This window comes from Rattus rattus, chromosome 1 (assembly GCF_011064425.1).
Source record: "Rattus rattus isolate New Zealand chromosome 1, Rrattus_CSIRO_v1, whole genome shotgun sequence".
In the NCBI taxonomy this organism is placed as follows: Eukaryota; Metazoa; Chordata; class Mammalia; order Rodentia; family Muridae; genus Rattus; species Rattus rattus.
This window is the reverse complement of record NC_046154.1, coordinates 8,763,763-8,784,609: the sequence shown is the minus strand read 5'-3', so window position 1 is coordinate 8,784,609 and position 20,847 is coordinate 8,763,763. Positions and strand designations below refer to the sequence as shown.

The 20,847-nt window shown below is 50.8% G+C and overlaps 1 protein-coding gene across 1 annotated transcript in view; it reads left to right on the top strand.

Annotated features, from left to right (window-relative positions):
- Dnajc11 (DnaJ heat shock protein family (Hsp40) member C11) overlaps window positions 1-20,847 on the top strand; it is a 46,071-nt gene that overhangs the window by 19,847 nt on the left and 5,377 nt on the right. Inside the window, exons 4-10 of the mRNA XM_032894085.1 lie at window positions 741-842; window positions 12,928-13,056; window positions 14,111-14,233; window positions 14,965-15,038; window positions 17,526-17,715; window positions 18,316-18,401; window positions 18,860-18,976. Coding sequence (XP_032749976.1) covers window positions 741-842; window positions 12,928-13,056; window positions 14,111-14,233; window positions 14,965-15,038; window positions 17,526-17,715; window positions 18,316-18,401; window positions 18,860-18,976 — 821 coding nt within the window. The remainder of the gene's footprint in view (window positions 1-740; window positions 843-12,927; window positions 13,057-14,110; window positions 14,234-14,964; window positions 15,039-17,525; window positions 17,716-18,315; window positions 18,402-18,859; window positions 18,977-20,847) is intronic.

Sequence of the window (20,847 nt, the reverse complement as noted above, 5' to 3'; positions counted from 1 at the left end):
GTTGGAAGCAGTGTCCTCAGAAATGGGGTACTGATGTCTACGGTGGCCTCCTCTCCTCATGAAGTGCTGCCTCTGAAACCTCAGCCTCACGGCCTTCCTGTCGTGACGCAGTAAGAAAGGCTGTGCTAGAGCGCCCTAGTCTGTCACAGACGACCTCGCAGTGTACACATGACTCTCACGTTGTCTGCTATTGATCCTTGACTGCTGTTGGACCTGAGACTACAGAATTACTGGCAGCTCCATGCTGAGCCTCCTGTCATCTGCAGATGGGATTCTTTTTTTTTTTTCCTTTTTTTTCCGGAGCTGGGGACCAAACCCAGGGCCTTGCGCCTGCTAGGCAAGCGCTCTACCACTGAGCTAAATCCCCAACCCTGCAGACGGGATTCTTATGCACCCATCCACCCCTCATGTGACTAGAGACACAAGCTCTATAACCCACAGGGTGCCTTGTTGACGGTTGATTTCTTGATACAGAATTTGAACTGTAGAATTTCCTTTGACAGTTCCTACAGCCTCTGAGAGGTTATTAGAATAAAGAATGTTGCTCTCTGGAGAGCCCAGAAACTAGCACAGCCTTGCTCTCCTCACAGGGTTGGTAGAAGCTCTTTGCAGTTCCTTCTGTATCTTTTAGAGCCCAAGGGTGGCAACACTGGCCCCTAGCTGTTATGCGCATGTCAGACAAGAGTCCAGCTCTCCAGGTGTCCTGGACCCTCAAGCTGTCTCCTTAATTCTGTTCCCAGGTGGTGGAAAGAAAGAGAACACCAGCCGAGATCAGAGAAGAGTTTGAGAGGCTCCAGAGAGAGCGAGAAGAGAGGAGACTACAGCAGCGAACGAACCCCAAGGTAGCCAGCGCCATCTCAAAGAGAACCTGGCGAAAGCCAGGTTGAAATAATGACATTTTTTTTTTGAACTGACAGAATATAAAACTAGGTGGGGCGAGGGCTTGTTATCCCAGCGTGGTGTTCGGGGGGGGGGGGGAGGACTGCTCTGGCTACAGCAGAGGCAGTGCTCAGACCTGATGCAGAGGAGGCTCAGAGAGCCTCTAAGACCTGTCCTCCAGTCATGCCAACAGCTCAGGCACTGACAGCGGTCCTCTGTGCCAGTCAGACTGTGCAGGCCATATCTAGCTTGTAGCAAACGGGCCTCTATCATCCCAGACATTGCTGCTGTGTCTCTAGATTGGAATCCTCCACACAGTTGTGACCAGTTAACCCACTGACATTGTGGAGGCAAGCCTCTCTTACAGCATCTTTTTCCTTGTCCTGGGAGGTCACTCTGAGTTATGCCCCAGCCAGGAGGCAAACGGGTATCTTATAAGTTTGAGGTGCCCATTGGACTGACTGACTGACTGGCTTAGTCCTGTCCAGCATTGAATGGGTGCTGTTTGCTGTTCAGGCCCTGTCTGGGCAGCCCTGCTGCAGCCTGTTCTGTCAGGATAAGGAGCTGGTAGCCTTCCGGTGGCTCTCGAGGCAGCCCATGTCTTGCAGTGAGGCAGAGGAGTAGGGAGCATCATTGCCTTCCTGAATGAACCGCACAGGACGGTTCACAGGAGGACACGACAGTATGAGAGGACTTTGTCTCCAGAGTAGGGACTGTCCATTTGAATCTCGGGTCTCAAATGTGTAAAAACCTGGTGTGGTGGCCAGTGCCTCTAATCCCAGCACTTTAATGCTGAGATGGGACTGCTGAGTTCAAGGCTACCCTGGGAAGCTCAGTGAGGCCTTGGCTGACAGTAAAGGTGGGGCGAGGCATGTCTGGCACTGTCGCTCAGCAGTAGTGTTTGCCCACCTGGTGTACACAGGGCCTGGGTTCAGTTCCCAGCCTATGAAACAGAGTATATGAGGTGACTGACAGCTTCCCAAAGAACCTCTCCCAGTACAGCCCAGGGCATGTGGGTCCCCTGTAGGAGAGACTGTGGTGTCATAGAACCTATACAGGGGCCCTCCCTCGGACTCAAAGTCATCTCTAAGGTTGTGGGTGGGGCTCCTTCCTGAAGAGCACATGGCTGTCGTGTGGGGTCCTCTCTATCCACCCCCAGAATGCCATCTTTAGAGAACTAAGATAACGGAATGGTTTATTCTCTTTTCTGCTTCTGGGATGATGATAAGAAAGAGGGAAGTGAATTCTGTACCTGCTCCTGAGTAGTTTAAGTCCCTGCTTGGATCCATGGGTGTGGATCGTGGATGCAGCTACCCATTATGGACACAACACCCCCTCCCATCAAGCCCCAACCCAAGTGGACTTGAGCCGTGCCACAGTCACAGCACAGGGCTGAATGAGTCAGAAGTCTGGGGTGCTCCATTGCCCCTCCTGCTCAGTAGGGGTCTCTAGCCCTGGGGAGGATCTGTGGGAAGGTCAGTGTTGGTGCGGTCAGAGGATGGGTAGTGAGCAGACAGCAGCAGGCTGAGGCAGCTCAGCTATCCTGACTGGAGTTTGCAGCTTCTAGAAAGGTCATTCATGCGGCTTTTACAGCAAAAAGGCTGAGTAGCATGGGTGAGAAGCAGGACTGACAGGTAGGCAGACTTGAAACAAGCTGTTTGACCTGTGTTCAGTGAGGACAGCAGTCCTCACTATTGTGCCAAGTTACTGAAAGATTGACTAGACACAGGGTAACTCTGATCTCACCAGAAGGTGACCCCACTGTGCAGAGGTGAAGTGGCGCTGGTCACAGTAGGTGAAGGACCTAACTGAGCGTCACATATTTGTACCGAAGGCGCATGGTAGAGTGCTGGGCTTGGAAGTGAAAGCCCCAGATCGAGTTCAGAGCTGCCCTCATTTGCCTATACAGATAAAACCTCTGTCTGCACTTCACTGAGACAGCCCATCCATAATGAACCAGTGTAGAGGAGGGGACTGTAGCTACAGACGTGAAGTTCACGTGTATGGACTGGTGACACTGGTTCTCACTGGGCCACTCTGCCCTTCCTTCTGGTTTGCGTGTCTGGTTTGTACGACCCACCACACTGCCTTTTAGAGCCTGGAGACTGAGCAGAGTTGCTGGGGGAGGTTATCATGTCATGTGAGCTGGTGTGATTCCTGTCTGTCCATAAAGCCCCCAACGTGGCCATGGACCCAGAGCAGCCGCCTCCTTCCCTCCCTCCCTCACGGGCTTCAGTGCTGACAGGGTTTGGCTGTCTGGCATGGGCCTGGCTCTCTGCTGACTGACAGGGTTTGGCTGTCTGGCATGGGCCTGGCTCTCTGCTGACTGACAGGGTTTGGCTGTCTGGCATGGGCCTGGCTCTGTGCGACAGTGACCTGGAGTCCTCTTAGCTCTTTCCAGGCCACACAGGCTGATAGGCCTGGCAAAGCCTCCTTTCTCCCTTCAAAAGGCTCCATTGTCTTCACACACCAAAGGCTTAGAGTGTCAGCAAATACGTGAAAAGCAGTTAGAGCAAGGAAAATAGGTAATCATACAAATACTTTTTTTTTTTTTTTTTTTGGTTCTTTTTTTCGGAGCTGGGGACCGAACCCAGGGCCTTGCGCTTCCTAGGCAAGCGCTCTACCACTGAGCTAAATCCCCAACCCATACAAATACTTTTAAATCCTAGAATGATTTCTTTTTTTTTTTTTTTTTTTTTGCCCTCCCTCGAATGATTTCTTTTTTAATTTATTTATTCTTTCATCTTGAGTACACTGTAGCTGTCTTCAGACACCAGAAGAGGGCATCGGATCCCATTACAGATGGTTGTGAGCCACCATGTGGTTGCTGGGATTTGAACTCAGGACTTCTGGAAGAACAGTCGGTGCTCTTAACCGCTAAGCCGTCTCTCCAGCCCACCTAGGATAATTTCATAAAGACATATAAATACATTGCTCACTTTTATTTTCTCCTGCGATTAAAGGCATAAACTACCTTTTTTGTTTGTTTATTTGAAATTTTGTTATGGGGCTGAAGAGATGGCTCAGTGGACAAAGTTATTTTGCTGCCAGTTCTGACAACCTTATTTTGATTTTCAGGGTCCATGTGATAGAGTTCATTCACAAAGGTTGTCTTCTGACTTCCACATGTGCATGTGTGCATTCATACATGTTCTCTCTCTCTCTCTCTCTCTCTCTCTCTCTCTCTCTCTCTCTCTCTCTCTCGATGATTGCTTAGGTTTCCAAGGTAGAGCACGCCATCAGCATGAGCCTGCTGTGGCTTCAGTCCGTTCCATGGAATGGTCTTGGGGTTATAAAGCCTGCTGGCCTTGGCTACAAGACAAGACGGGGGAGGGAACCCCCTTGGCACCCATGTTGGTTGTGCTCAGAGGCAGAGGGCTAGAGAGGGTCTCATGCAGAATGAAAATGTGGCTGTTGTGTGAGAAGTTGATCCAGCCCTGGGCTTATCATGGTAAAGAACTGGCTGCATTGCCTTTAGGCCTTGGATCCCCGTGGGACTGTTGTGTACAAATCTCTTACCTGAGTTACAGGCTACAGAGGGCCGAGGCTCTTCCCTTGCTGACACATTCCCGGCTGCTCCTTCCTTCAGTTATAGAGTCTACATGGTCTTGATTGTCAGACTGGTTCTGTGGCTGCTCAGCACCACAAGAGCTGCCTGTCCGCCTACCGTTTGCTGCTGTCACTGCCACAGGGCACCTCAAGCTAGAGCCAGCTGAAGTGTGTGGCTTTAGAGGGATGAGAGTCCACAGAGGCCTGGCAGCGTTGGCAGTGAGGGAGGGGTAGGCACGGCTGGAGCAGGAAGCCAAGAAAGCAAACTGCAATTCTTGGGAGACTTTAAATCCCTCCAGCCAGGCTGGACCACCGGAACTTCCGCAGTCAGGGCCACCAGCTGGGGACCAAGTATCTGAGTGCCGAGCCCACTGCAGACATTCATTCAAGTCACCACACTGCCTTGGGGAGACCCTCGGTTAATAAAGAGTCACTGTTGAAATTGTAAGGATCTGTCTCCAAAAGAAACGGGTGGGTGTATTTACCCATAGCCATTAGTGAGAAAGTGAAGGTTGCTACAAGCCTTTCAGCTGTGGTTTCTCTCAGGAAGGAGCAGTTTCTCTTAGGAAGGAGCAGGAAGGCTATTGATGGGAAAAGAAGCAGGGGACCTTGTGGCTGTGAATGTGTGCTTGTCACATTCTTCTGATTGGCTTGGCTGAATAAACAGGAAAGTGGGTGGGGGCCCCTGGGCTGATTATCACCAGCCTACAGGAGAAATTAGCAGGGTCCTTACTGTGGGTTAAGCTTCTAGTCCATGCACATCAGAGTTACAGAGGTCTGTGTCAAGGATCTCCATCTTCCAGCTGCGTGGCAGCTCAGTTTCCAAGGGTCCTTGCTGCTGTGTGAGGGACACGTGCCACCTGCTTCCGTGTGGCCATGTTTAGACACTGTCCCACAGCGTGTCCGCAAACTGCACCCCATTCTGTACTGTGCAACCTAGAGCTAAGAATGGTGCTTTCTTTTGAGTTCTGTAAAATTCAAAAGAAGAATGTTTTGGGCAGGAGAGATGGCTCAGTGGTTAAGATCACTGACTGCTCCTCCAGAGGTCCTGAGTTCAAATCCTAGTAAACCACATGGTGGCTCACAACCATCTGTAATGAGATCTGATGCCCTCTTCTCGTGTGTCTGAAGATGGCTACAGTGTACTTATAAATAAGTAAATCTTTAAAAAGAAGAAGAATAAGAATTTTTTTTGTTGTTGGGCATGCTGGTGCACAACTTTCCCAGCAGTTGAGAGGTAGAGGCAGGCTGAAATCTGTAAATTTGAGGCCAGCCTGGTCTATAGAATTCAGGACAGCCTGGACTACACAGAGAAACCCTGCAGTTGCCTAGAGCCCAGCAACATGCAGGCCATGTGCCTGGTTTGGGTTACAGCCCCATAGCTGAGTACCCAGGTGTGACAGCTCCATTCATGGAAGCTGGGTATCAGAAAGACAGAGTGCAAGGTTATGGCTTGCCTTGTAGAGACAGAAGGATAGCCACAAGTTCAAGGTCAGCCTAGATTTGCTTTTTGGACCATCTAGGGCTCCTTTCAAACAAACAAACAAAATTACCAAAATTGTGGCCAGCTGTGGTAGCTCACGCCTTTAATTCCAGCACCGGGGAGGCAGAGACAGGTGGATCTATTAAGTTTGAGGCCAGCTAGAGTTAAATAGAATCAAGTCCGTGGGTTAAAAATGGTGGTAGGGACTAGAGAGGTGGCTCAGCGGTTAAGAGCACTGACTGTTCTTCCAGAGGTCCTGAATTCAGTTCCCAGCAACCACATGGTGGCTCACAACCATCTAGAGTATCTGATGCCCTCTTCTGTGTGTCTAAAAACAGATACAGTGTACTCGTATAAATAAAATAAATCTTTAAAAAAAAAATGGTGGTAGACGTTAAAAGGTCTTGTTCTTTATGAACGCTTTCTTACTTTGACAGGAGTGTGCTTTAGGGTGCACACACTCAGCCAGAAGCTTCAGCGGACATCCGAGCTCTCGGTCATGTGCCCAGTGGTCCATATTTGCCGTAGTCTGTGTGTTGGAATCTGTCAGAACTCAGAGGAACCTCTCACTCCTCTCAAACCTGGGGGTTCTCATGAGAAAACCCACGGTGTTGGAAGTGAATAGTTGCTGGTGAGCTGCAGCCGTGTGGGCATAGGGAAGACATCCTTCTACTCTGGTACTGCAGCAAGACGCCTGCCAAAGTTTATTTCCTGAAGTGACTGAAGGGCAGTAGGTGGCATCTGGGCCCTCAGGAATGAAGAGAAACCTTTGTCTACTCAGGGTGACCCGAGTAGCCATTTCCAGAACAGTTAATTCATCCTTCAAGTTGTCACTGTGCCCTGCAGTGTCCTTGGCTCATATCACCTCTCCAGTGTAGTTGTTTCCCATAGATTTGGATCAGTGCCAAAGGCTGTTGAGTCTGACGTCACTGGCCTGTTAGAGTTCTCAGTTATCCTGGCCTCGTCTAAAGAACAGCAGGGGGCTTAGTTTCCCTTTCTAATGGCTGCTCTAACTTTGTTGAACCAATCGCTTGGTTGTTAGTGTCTGCACTTTCGTTTATGAAAGGTCTTGCTTATAGCTTAGACTGACCTGGAAATCGTGATCCTCCTGTCTCGGTGTCCCCATTGCTAGGATTCAGGCCTGTACCATCATGCCTTGATGATTATGTACTATTTGAAAAGCTTTCAGACCCAGACGTGGTGCTGGGATTAAAGTCATGTCCACAACAGTCGGCCTGCACCGGTGGTGGAGGGGGAGGAGGGGGAGGGGGAGGAGAAGGAAGTGGAGGAGGAGGAAGAGGAGGAGGAGGAGGAGGAGGAGGAAGGAGGAGGAAGAGGAGGAGGTGGTAAAGGAGGTAAAAGGAGGAGGAGGTAGAGGAGGAGGTGGGGGGTGGGGGTGGTGGAGTTGGTGGAGGAGGAGGTAGAGGTGGAGGCGGAGGAGGAGGAGGAGGAGATGGAGAAGGAGGAGGTGGAGTTGGTGGAGGAGGAGGAGGAGGAGGAGGAGGAGGAGGAGGAGGTGGTAGTGGTGTAGAATTGTTGAATTGTTGAAAAGGCACCCAGGGCCTTATACATCCAGACTCTACCAGTGAACTACATCCTCAGCCTGCAACCACCTGAATCTTGTCATCACTTCTGGGGCTGACTGGACCTCACTGGCTAGCCGTGGGCAGACGCCTCCCTGCTGTGTAGTCAGATGCTGTCTGAGTCCTGTCACTCACAGATCTACTGCTCCAGATTGGAGAAAGATCGATTGGTTGGTTGTTTGGACTCAGTTTCTTTTTGAGCAAGGGTTTTTCCTAGGTAGATCAAGTTGGCCTTGAGCTCAGTTTGTAACTTATACTAGTCTGGAACTTACTACAATCCTCCTGCCTCAGCTTCCCAAGAGCTAGTATTCCAGCATTCAAAGAAGTCCAGAATTGACAATAGCTTCTGCAAACAAGTCTGTTCATTGGGGTAGCCTCAGAGTTGGGTGTGGCCTGGTGGTTTTTTCCTTTCAGTTCTTAGCCAGCTTGGAATTTCTCTCAGCATGTGAGTTCTTGGGTAGTTGCCTTGATTTGCATATCTAGTCTCCCGCAAACATGGAAGTCCCCAGATGGAACAGTTTCCCGTGTCTGACCAGCGGCCAGCACCAGCACACCCCTCCCGCTTTTCCTTCTTTGTCTTTTTTTTTTTTTTTTTTTTTTTTTTTTTTTTTTTTTTTTTTTTTTTTTTTTGAGCTAAGGACCAAACCCAGGGCCTTGCAAGTGCTTTACCACTGAGCTAAATCCCCAACCCCTTCCTTCTTTGTCTTTACATTGCAGTTATTCGAGTGTTATTGGGGGGCAGGACGGGGTATATACCAGTCATGGTGGTCAACACTTGTAATTCCAGCTCTTGAGAAGTATGGCAAGAGAATTAGGAGTTCAAAGCCAGCTTCAGCCACATAGCAAATCCAAAACCTTTATGGGTTACATAAAACTCTTTTTTTTTTTTTTAAGATTTATTTACTTTATTTATTTTAGTACACTGTAGCTGTCTTCAAACACACCACAAGAGGTCATCAGACCCTATTACAGATGGTTGCGAGCCACCATGTGGTTGCTTGGAATTGAACTCAGGACCTTTGGAAGAACAGTCAGTGCTCTTAACCACTGAGCCATCTCTCCAGCCCCTACATGAAACTCTTGTCACCAAAAAAATGTTTCTGTTTAAAATGTCTTCATAGTAGAATATGGAGGTGCTGCTCTTGGGCATTCTCTGTTTGCCTCCATTCAGAACAGTCCTTAGTGATTCTAAAGCATTGTATTTATGAATGTGCCATAAAGTGCAGACACGGGTTTGGGGATTTAGCTCAGTGGTAGAGCGCTTGCCTAGGAAGCGCAAAGCCCTGGGTTCGATCCCCAGCTCCGGAAAAAAAGAACAAAAAAAAAAAAAAATAAAGTGCAGACACTAATCCTGTGCTAACCCATTCCACTCCAGAATGAAATTAAGTTTAACTGGTTGGAAGCGCCAGTTCCACCTAAGACTCTACCTTGTCCTAAAGAGACATGCCAAGAGGCTGTCAGTAGCCTTTGAGAGATCTCAAACCATCAGAGGACGTGTTTGGTTCAGGTTTTCCCTCAAACTGGTATGTCGGAATGCCCCTCTGTTTTCAGTGACTGCAAATCTCTTGGTGTTTTGAAACTGAGCTCTTTAGAGCTGAGCGTGTGGAGCACACACTTCTGATCCCAAAGACCAGAAGTTGTTTGACCCAATGAGACCCCCACCTCAGAGGTGGGGACCTCTAATGTCAGCACTTGGAAACAGAGGAGGGTTTATCTAAGTTTAAGACAGCCCTGCATTGCGAGTGTAGCTTTCTTTCAAAAGAAGAAAACCTAAAACATAATAAATAAGTGACAGTTTAAGAAGAAGTCTGAGCCAGGCTTACAGCTCGGGTGCACAGGCCTCGGTGCTGGGGGTCAAAGGTCAAGGCCAACCTGACTCATGCTCTGAGGAGGCCGAGTGGTGGGGAGCTGGCCTAGCGTGTGCCAGGAAGGAGGAAGACAGACTTGCAAGTGTGGCTGTCTGAGAAGATGGCATTTTAATGCATTAATTAATTAACACATTGGTTAATTGATGCATTGATATGTTGATAATTTTTAATGAAGCCATTTTCTTTTATTATTATCTGAAGACTGTGTCATGACAGCAACCATCACCAAACAGCAGACACCTGTGGATTCCGAGGGAACTGCCGGACACAGCCCTTGCCTTTTATTTACTTTTTTATGGCATGTGAGGGGAGAAATTGTCAGAAAAATATCAAATAAAAAGAGGAAACTTCTGCTTTCTTTGGAAAGTCGGTTGTGTCACAGGATGTTTTGCTGGGACTCACAGGTGAAAGGGTATTTTGCTACAGCAGACTCGCGGACGGACACGGGATGTTTAGAAGGCCATAGCTATGACCCACAGGCAGCGGGAGCTCCAGCATCGCTTCACTTTGCTTGGCCTCTCTAGTCTTCGCTGACCGCACACGTGTATTGATTTGCCTTACATTGCCGTGTTGAGCTTCACTTGTGGTGACGTCATAGAGAGAAACTTGCCAAAGAGCCTCTCGTGAGGTTCTGGGGTTTCTTCTGGATCCATCGCAGTTGCTGATTTGGGTGTGCTGTCTGCCAGGTGGGCTGGCTTGGGAGCAGTGGAGACTGGACTGTGGGCCCAGGGCGAATAGGTAAAGTCAGAATACAGTCCAGGGGGAGGACTGAGGATCCCGCTGGACAGACTCCCTAAAGGAGAGGTGAGTGTGACCTGCCAGGGCCCCTCTGCCGTCTTCTGGAAATTACACTTTCATGTGGAGGGGATGTGGTACGTCTGTGTGAAAATCAGAACCACTTGCACTGCTCTGTCCTTCTCTTCCATTGTGGATTCTGGAGACTGAACTCAGACCGTCAGGCTTGGCCGTAAGTAAGGGCCTTAGCCATCTCCCAGCTCCACTCTGGAATCTTAGTTCAAAGCTGCTATTGGAGGTGCTGATATGTCATGAAAAGTCTTGACGACAAAACAAGGTGAAGCTGGTGTGGTCCCAGGCTGCTTGTGGACGGCACGCCCTGTGAGACCCCAGTCTGCCACTCTCCTGCTCCCGTGAGTCTTCTATAGCTTATGAACACCGGGTAGAATGTTTAACTTAGCTTTTATCTTAGCGCCTGCCTGTGACTCTGGCACTGGAGAGGCAGATGCAGAAGGGTCGCCACAGTGGGGCCAGCTAGTCTGAGCTTTAAATCAGAGGCCAGCCAGGGCTACAGAGCAAGCAAAACCCTGTCTCTGAAAGGAAATGTTTGAAGCTGGGGATAAACGTTTGTTTTGTTTGCAGGTGCTTGATTATGCCTGAGCTGTCTTGATCTTCTGAGTTCAAAAGATACTCCTGCCTCCAGCAGCGGGACTATGCCCCCAAACCAGAGCCTAAAGGCCACGGCTCCAAACAACAGCTCTCCTTAGCCCTCTGCAGCCCCAAGTGGCCTCTGCCTCCTCCCTTAGGCTCCCACGAGGCCGTCACTTACATCACTTACGTCTGTGCTTGCACATCCCCCACTTTGGGACACTGATTTACTTCTGGGGTGATAGGAGTAGCCGGCCTTGACTTGGCGATGGTTCAGTGAATGTCATCATCTGTCAGAACATTGAGTCCTGCAGGCGTGGTAGCACACAGAAGCCCAGGCCCTGGGGGTGGAGACGGGAAGACCAGAGGTCCAGAGCCGGTCGGGACAGGTTGATCCCACTGGGGAGAGTAAAGACCGTTACCCACATTCTTTGGTCAAATTATTCAAGCTTTACTTTCTATCAGACAGGACTATTTCCCTGAAGTGGGGTTTGAGAAAATAGCATCGAAGACAGGAGAAGGTCCAAAACACTGAAGGACTGGGGGAGGTTCCAGGGTTGGGGGTTTCCAGAGGAATTTTGGTTATATAGAAACTTGGTGGGCTGGAGAGATGGCTCAGTGATTGCTCTTCCAGAGGTCCTGAGTTCAATTCCCAGCAACCACATGGTAGCTCACAACCATCTGTAGAGATCTGATGCCCTCTTCTGGTGTGTCTGAAGACAGCTACAGTGTACTCATATATAATAAAAAAAAAATCTTTAAAAAAAAAAAAAAAAGAAACTTGGCTAAACATTTCAGAACTATGGGCAGAATGTCTTATCAGAGTGGAGGTCAAGATAGAGGGTGGGGAATGTGTCGAATTCCAGAAAATGGATCAAGACCTGATCAAACCAGAGTTTTACAGAAAACAAGAATGAACTCGTTTTGATCTTGTAACAACATAGCTGGGGGGGGGGGGTTGAAACAGGGTTTCTCTGTGATCCTGGAACTCAGTCCGTAAGTTAGACTGGCCTCGAACTCACAGAGGTCTGTCTGCCTTTGCTTCCAGAGTGCTGGGATGAGAGGTGTGTACCACCACCGCCTCACACAAGATCGTTTTTAATCTGAAAATGGAGTCAGGCTGGTCCATCAGCTTATCCTATAATCCTAGCACTCGAGAATCAGAAAAGCCAATGTGAGCTACAGAGTGATTTTAGACCAGCCACAAAGTGAGTCCTTGTCTTGCAAAATAATAGGCTGAAGAGAAATTAATAAAAATGTCTTTTTTGTGCACATGTGCACGCGCACACAGGGTTAAGGTATGTACCCATGAGAAAAGTTAGAGCTTTGAACGAGGATGATGACCGTGGTTTCTCAGAGTAAGCATTTTTAGTCAGTGTGCTGTCTAATTTGATGTTAATCTGACACCGGCTCTAGTCATCTGAGAGGCAAGAGCCCCAATTAAGAAAACCCTCCATGGGCTTGGGCTGTGCAGCGCCTGTGGAGCCTTTCCTTGATTGGCAATTGGTGGGGGAGGGTGAAACGCATGGTGGGCGGCGCCATCGCTGGGCTGGTGGTCCTGGGTTCTATAAGAAAGCGGGCTGAGCAAGGCAGTAAGCAGAACGGCTCCATGGCTCTGCGTCAGCTCCTGCCTCCAGGTGCCCACGCTGTGTGAGGTCCTGTCCTGACTTGCTTCAGTGATGGAGTGTGGAAGTGTAAGCGGAATGAAACCTTTCCTTCCCGAATCTCGTTTGGTTGTGGAGTTTGGTCACAGCCATCGTGATCCTAACTAAGACGATCATGAGCGAGAGTTCTGCATAGCATTTCTTGTGAGCATGTGCACATTTTGTCCCTGCTTCTTGGTCTGGAGGGCACTCTAGATGTGAAGGTGCTTAGTCCACAAAGCCCCTGTCTGGGTGATAAAGCCCGGGTACTGTGTGGTGGTCCCTGTGTGCTCAAGTCATGTGGTTCTTGCCCCTGGTGCACGCTCCTTTGGTAGGTGGGCTGGCCGGCTCTTCCAATGGAACTGGTGTTTTCTGGCTCCGATAGTCACCTGCAGCTTCTATTTGAACTGTGACGTTCATGCTGTGCGGGTTTCATGGGGCGCTGTCCTTCCGTGAAGTCCGGTGCCCGATCGCTCTGCTTTAGTGCTTCTACTCCACAGATACCAGCATTCTGCTGACTGTTCGTTTTTCTGCCCCAGGGAACCATCAGCGTTGGAGTAGATGCCACTGACCTCTTTGACCGCTATGATGAGGAATATGAAGATGTGTCCGGAAGTGGCTTCCCGCAGATTGAGATTAATAAGATGCACATATCCCAGTCCATTGAGGTAAAGCACAGACCTCTCCACACAAGTCGAGCCTGGGCCTGAGCTACTGAGGCGCAGTGCGTGAGCAGCTGGAGGAGAGTCGCCCAGGGCTCGCCTCCTCTTTATGAAAGGCTGCACTTAGCCCCTGAGGGGAGAGGGCGAGGGAGGACACGCAAGCGCGTTCCATTTGGCCTTGTTCGTTGCTGCTTTGCCCACACAAGGCAGCTGAGTGCCAGTGCTCAACTCCCAAGGCCCAGGTCTTGCCAATTAGGAATGCTAATGGTGTAAGCACAGAAGCCCAAGGCCGTGGTGATTTCAGGAGAGAAGGCAGCTCTGGCCGGCAGATAATTCTCAAAGCTTTCCTCACTCTAAGTACTCGACCGTGTAGAAGACAGTAGCAGCTCTGGTCCTGAGCCAGGGACCAGAATGCAACCCCCTGCCCTGGGTGCAGTAGGCCAGGCCATTCTACTTAGACACCAGGGTCTCTGCCTCCAAGGTCTCTTTATTTATTGCCAAGTGCATGACCGTGCCCCACGGAGTTTAACATCAGGAACCTTGCTGCTCTGAAGAACTCTTAATACTGCCAGAACCCTGGAACTAGGGAGCCCAGGGAGCCCATTATGGGACGGCACATGATGGGGTCTCCATGTAGCCTCTGCCATGGTTCACCAGACTCCGTGTTCAGCCATTCCCTGTGGGTTTTGCAGATTGTCTCCCTTGAAATTCTGCTGCTCAACAGGTAGCTCAGGGCGTCTCCCTGATAAGAGCAGGCTGTGGGCTGGGTCCCCAGCACCACATACAGAGAGATATGCAGATGGCTGGACATGACTTTACCTCCCAGCACTCAGGACACAGGGCAGGAGCCTCATCGATGTAGCCCACAGCCAGAGCTACCTAGTTAGACCCTCTCAGAAGCAAAGCTTTAAAAACTGAAGTAGCACCTTTGTGGTCGCATGCATTGGTGTGAAGCAAGAAGAGACCAGAGCAGGCCGCCTGTCCCTGTGTGCTGGCCTACTAGGGGACCTGTGTCCCCATTGCATTCGTTCACTTGCTACCAGCAGCTGTCTTCTCTTAGGCGCCCTTGACAGCTACAGACACAGCCATCCTCTCTGGAAGTCTCTCCACCCAGAACGGCAACGGCGGTGGCTCCATTAACTTTGCACTCCGACGTGTCACTTCTGCGAAGGGATGGGGAGAGGTAAGAGGTCCTGCTAGTGACCAGTCACAGCCTGAGGTGCCCATGCTACAGCATAGCGGGTTCTAAATGCCCAGCGTCCTCACACTGCTCGCCTCAAAGGAGAGAGCTGTCTTGTGTCGGGAGCCCCAGCAGTCCACTGAACCATTTAAAGTTGGGGTCAATCAGTGTCCTTTGCAGTGCTAACTCCAGCAGTCCAACCCGGGGAAGTCTGTGTCCTTGTTTGAGCTGACCCTTGGCTGTAACAGCAGAAGGTGGTGCCCGTCACAATGTCTGCTCCATGGTTGGGGGCAGTGAAAGTGCCAGCGCTGCTGAGCAAATGCAGCTCAGTAAAGAGACCCTGCACCGGTGCTTGGAAGTCACCAGGCTGGAGTACGAGGCAGGGACCCTTCCCAGCACCAGGGGGACCTTCCTGTCAGGGGAGCCAGCACCACAGGGAGCCATGTGGAGTTGCATAGCTGCCCGTAGCACAGAAGGTGTGGACTCTCCGTCTCCTTCCCCTCTGACCTGAGCCAAGGAGGTCAGAATGCAGGACTGACTTTTCTTTGGAGGAGTCTCTGTCTACAGCCAAGGCTTCCTGTGGATCTGGGGCTGCAGTCACCTCCAGGGCCAGAGAGAAAACTGAAACATTAGGCGTCTACCAGGCCTCTGGCCAGGTGTAGGCCAAGCCCTGGGCTGCAGCTGTAGGAGGGACAACAGCAATGAATGATTTCTCTGTTTATTTTTCCAAACAGTTGGAGTTTGGAGCTGGAGACCTCCAGGGACCTTTATTTGGTCTCAAGCTGTTCCGTAATCTCACACCAAGATGGTAAATATACAAGATACTCCTCTTTGGTGCTGTGTTAACGTAGGATAAGAGAGCCCGTGAGTTCTTGTGATTGTGAACATTTGAAGTGACTTGCGTGTGAGCACAGTTGGACAAGTGTCAAGGGCAGCCTGCAGCTGGAGAGAGCTCTGTATTGGAAAGCACAGCCCAGCCCCAGCACAGCCCAGCCCCAGCCGACTTCCGTCTGTGCTGAGAGGCTTCCCAGCTTTCCAATGGACTAGAAGACCATTTGCCTTCTAGTCCTGTGAGGATCATGAAGCAGTGTTTGTAGATGTGTGGGTCGTCCCACCCCACCCCCTAGCTATGGGACTGCCTGGTCTGCTGGACTTGGCCACATTTTTTTCGGCGGGGGGTGGGGGAGGAGACACAGGTAATGGCCTCTGTCGCTGATGGAGGACACACCCTGCGGCTTCTATCTTCCTTTCCTTCCCTGCTGCTGGAGCAGAACACTGCTGAAAGCGGCTTAGTGGGGAAGGTTTGTTTCCACTCAGCTCCCGGTCACAGCCGGTTACAGTGGGAAGTCTCAGCAGCAGGAGCTTGAGGGAACTGACCTCTGCACAGCTGTAAGTAGGACAGAGAAGCCGGGTGGTGGCACACACCTTTGATCCCAGCACTTCAGAAGCAGAGGCAAGTGGATGTCTGAGAGTTTAAGGCCAGCCTGGTCTACATACCAAGTGCCAGGCCAGCTAGGGATAATCTGTTCTCACTGATGTAGAACATCTGGGTCATCCATGTCTCCCTCCAGAACCCCCTGCTCTATGGCCACTTCTAAACTCAGTCCTACAAGTTGCTGAGTAGAACCAAGCAAGTAGTTATGCAGAGAAAGGTCAGGTCAGAAGCTGAGGGCTAGCCTCAGCTATTCGTGGAGAGTCTGAGGCCGTAGGACACAGAAGACTGTGTCAGAACAGAGTTGCTGGGTAAGGTGAGGTTTAGTGGTGTGTGTGCCCATGGTCCCCACTGCTCTGGAGGTCGCAACAAGATACTTACAAATTTGAGACTGGTGGTGACTATGGATCCTGTCTTTTGAGAGGAAAAGGCATGCATGGTTGTAAACACCTGCAATCCCATCATTCGAGAGAGAGAAGCTGGGAGATGAGGAGTCCAAAGCCAGCCTAGGCTACACAGCACGTCAGACCCAGCCTCCTATTACATGAGACCCTGTCCCCCAGAGCACATGGCCCTGTGGAATGCCCTCCCTCTCTCTGGCCAGTGTCTAACCTGCTTATCCACCCACCAGATTGTTTCCCTCTCTTTAGGACAGGTTCCAACCCTAAATCTGTGGTGAGCCTGTGGTCACATTCCTGTGTCTCTCACCTCTCTGAGCGTCTCTTGGGACTCTAGCTGTCTCATTCTCTCTGCTGGATCCCCTAGCTCATGTCTGCTGAAGCAGAACAGGGCTGTTTCAGACAGATAACAGACATTGGGCTGGGTCCTGTGGAAACTAAGGAATTGGCTCTTATCCGTTTAGCTGAGGGAAGGTCCTGGAAGGGTGTATAAAGTGATAATGATTAAGAGTTAATGATGGAGGATGGCTCAGTGGTTAAGAGCACTGAGTGCTCTTCCAGAGGCCCTGAGTTCAATTCCAGCACCCACATGGTGGCTCACAACCATCTGTAATGGGATCTGATGCCCTCTTATAATAGTGTGTCTGAAGACAGGGACAGTGTATTCATATAAATAAGATAAATCTTTTTAAAAAGTTAGTGTATCACAGTCACCTTTCTGGCAGTTTGTCCAGGGAGAGGAGAGCAGACTGCGCAGTGAACGTCTGAGCCACAGCTGTGTCCAGCCGCTCTCCGCCTATTGTTATTCCGGCTTGAACCAGAAGGTGGCGCTGCTCTCCTTTCCTGCCAACTTCAGGGGCCTTCCTGCACAGTTGCTTTTCTGTCTTTTCCATTAACTAGTTCACAGCAGGGATGGATCTCAGGATCCCTCGGGCAGGTTTTAGAGATTGATGGTGTCTGAAGAAATGGCTCAGCAGTTAGGAGCACTTGCTCTGGGGGAGGGCCCGAGTCCCAGTGCTCACACCCACAGAGCAGCTCACGATTGTCGCAAGCCCAGCTCCAGAGGACTTGGCAGGCATGTGGGACACATAGGTGAGTGTAAACAGAACATTCACATACAATATTTGTAGAGTTCCACCCGTGGGTTCTGACTCAGCCTGGCATGTGGTTGAGGTGGGTGGCTCTCCTCTGTTCACGTTGATGTCACTTGGGGGCTCCATGCTCTGGTTCAGCAGGCTCAGATCACTGTCTTACGGCCCGGGCCGCCTTCTGATAGCTCAGGCACAGCAGTTAGGGACTGACAGTGGATGGCAGGGAGTGAGGGTCCCCAGGGAGGACCCTAGAAGACTGCTGCTTCCTGTGTCTGGTGCTGCTGCTCTCCTGGCTTCGATGTTCAGCCTGACGAGAGGACACAATAGAAGAACTAAGAGCGCGTGACAGCTGGACCCTTTCTGTCTGTCCCCAGCTTCGTGACGACCAATTGTGCTCTGCAGTTTTCATCCCGTGGGATCCGGCCCGGCCTTACTACAGTGCTAGCTCGGAACCTGGACAAGAACACCGTGGGCTACCTGCAGTGGCGCTGGGGTATCCAGTCAGCCATGAACACTAGCATTGTCAGGGACACGAAGACCTGCCACTTCACTGTGGCCCTGCAGGTGAGTAGAGGACCTGCAGTCTGTATCAGGGCTGTGGCTCCTATGCTCCTAGGCCCTGAGGGGGCAGCTCTCCGGGGACGGCCTCTAGTGTTGAAGGAGGACGTCAGGCACTCAGGTACCTGTGTTCAGATCATTTTAAAGTAAAGCAGCTTCCCGTCCTTATATCAGAATGATGCTCTTGGACACTATGGGGGAGGGTGGGGTGAGGAGAGGTGAAAGGAAGCTGTTGGGAAGCGGGTCTGCAAGCGAGCCAGCGAGCGAATGCCCCTCAGTCCCTCCTAGCTGCATGGGCTCAGTGTTGCCAGAGGGTTTTCGTGAGAGGCTGATCTACAACCCTCTGGATAGAGATCTCAGGTGTCTGTGGTTGTGCGCTTTATAATGTTCCTGTGTGTGGTGGATTTCAGAGTGAGACCATGTCACCCAGGGGAGTCTCTGGTTCCTTAGTTTGTGTGAGAATCAGACAGTGGCTGAGATCATGTAGCTGCTGGTAATGCTCCCAGGCCTGTAGCTCCCTGCCTGCAGATGCCCAGCAGGGTAGGAGGCTGGACACCGCCCTCTACCCTGCTGAGGCTGAACTACACACCTTACTCCTCTCCTCAGCTGGGGATCCCTCATTCCTTTGCACTGATCAGTTATCAGCACAAGTTCCAGGACGACGACCAGACGAGACTGAAAGGGTCCCTCAAGTAAGTCTCGGCCTTGCTGGCTGGCACAGGGTGAGCTGGCTCTGGGGCTCTCAGGTTGGAGCCGTGATCAGCATCTGTGTGTCATTCTCACAAGTGTGATGCCCTGACTGCCTCTTTTTTTTGGGGGGGGTGGAGGCTGGGGACCGAACCCAGGACCTTGCGCTTCCTAGGCAAGCGCTCTACCACTGAGCCAAATCCCCAACCCCCCTGACTGCCTCTTGCTGGGAGGGATTTGCTGCTCTACAGCTGGCCCTGAGAGGCCCAACTGCTAGAGAGCCTCCAGGGTATTCTCAGATCTGCGTCACCCACATGAGCATCCTGTAACTGCTTCCACGCATGATAGGGATTAAGGGAGGGAGGGAGGAAGTATAGGATCGATGCTGTTTTCAGGCCTCTCACATGAGTGGGCTGTGTGTGCAGGAAGGAAACTATGCCAGCCGCTGTGTTTTGCCCCACAGGGCAGGCTTCTTTGGGACAATAGTGGAGTATGGAGCTGAGAGGAAGATCTCCCGACACAGCGTCTTGGGTGCAGCTGTGAGCATTGGCGTCCCTCAGGGTGTGTCTCTCAAAGTCAAGTAAGTTAGCCTGACCCTTGCTGACCAGGGCGTGGGGTTCATTCTTGAGTGTGCCATTGCTTCTGCCTGAGCTACACGAGCAGAGGTGAGGGGAGCAGACGCCGCAGCGAGTTAGTGGGGGCCTAGCATCCACCTTCCCTGGATGACCACTGGGCCCTCACCTCACTGAGCCTGCCCAATGCCACCATGGACATCTGTAGCATCGCCTTGTCTGACAGCATGTCAACACACCCTTTTCTCCATGCTACTCAGTTCTTGAGTCAGTAGGGTTTGACTGTTTTGAGATCAGTCTCCCATAGCCAAGGCTAGCCTGGAACTCAGACTTGGGATCCTCCTGCCTCTGTACTGAGATGTGTACACTTGTAGCTTCCTGGTTTGCTCTTTTGTCTGTTGCACTGCACTTGGGCCTCTTCCCCAGCCACCCTGGAGGTGTGGCCTTTGAGCACCTGGGCATCTTCCTTTGCGTGCAGAGGGCAGCTCTCCTTGTTCTTCTACCTCTGTGTCAGTAGCTCTGCCTCTCTGACCTGCCTTAGACTGCTCTGTACCAGGACTCTTGGACACCAAGCTGTAGCTCTGATTTCTCTCTGGCTGTCTCCTCCTTTCTCCCAAAGAGGCCACTCTGGGGCTCCGTCCCTGTCTGTGGGCTCTTCCCATGTGGACCATGTTTTTCCTACCATCGTCTGCAGCTTTGGTGTCTGGATGGAGCCCTAAAACCCAGGCCCCATGAATCCCAAGGGATGGCTGTGCTGTATTTCCCACCTCCACCTCAAGAGCCCCATCTTGGCCTGATTCCTAAATATCTAGCTCACATGCAGTACCTCTCGTGTCTGTGGATAATCACATGTGCATGTAAGCCAGCTGGTATTAGAAATGACACTGCAGCATGTAGCTGTTCATACAGCATTTATAGTAGACATGTAAAGAAGCTAGCGGAACTAAGGCATATGGACGTGAGTCGTGTCTGCAATCCTAGCACCAGCAAGCCTGGAAGGTAACTATCAGTAACGTGCTTGCAAGGAGAGCTTGGTTTGATCCCCCAGAACCATGGGAACAGTCCAGTGTGACAGCATGTTCTGCACTCCTAGTGTTGGGACAGTAACGACAGACCCACCAATGCCTGGGATTCACTGGCTGGCCAGCCTAGCCTGCTAGCCACCTTCCAGGCCAATGAGGAATCTTGTCTAACAAAAGGGAAACAACTCCTTAGAATGAGACCTGAGGTTGTGCCTGATCTCCATACACAGGTATCCACTAAAAAATAAAAGTTTGGAGTATGAAATTCTATATTTAAGTTCCAGTGAATCAAGCTTCCCCCTTCTGCAGGTCCTGACTGCACATGGCGCGGACATAGTGCAAGCAGACACTCAGGCGCATAAGTCGTTTTCAACTATGCTTGTGAAGATGTGCAGATTTTTAACTATGCTTGTGAAGATGTGTAGAGTTTTAACTATGCTTGTGAAGATGTGTAGATTTTTGCAGAAGCACTGCCATTTTACATCTCCGAGCCGGGTTCCTGGGTCCTAGCGGTCAGGTTATGTGTACCATAGCCCTCTGTCTGGATTAAAAGCTCCGATGAGCCACAGAGACAGCCCAGGCACTGTATTCGGAGCTGGGCGTGGTCTGAGCACTTCTGCCAATTCCTAGGGAGAGGCTGTTGCCCTGTGTCCTGTGACAATATTAAACTGCCCAAACTGAAGTTTTTAAAAGACTTGTTTTTAATTGTGTGTGTGTGTGTGTGTGTTGTGTGTGTGTGTGTGTGTGTGTCTACACACTGAATTCAAGCGTTCTTGGAGGCCAGAGGGGTCAGAATCCCTGGAACTGGGCAGCTACAAGCCTCCAGCTGTGGTTGTTGGGAACTGAACTTGGAAGAA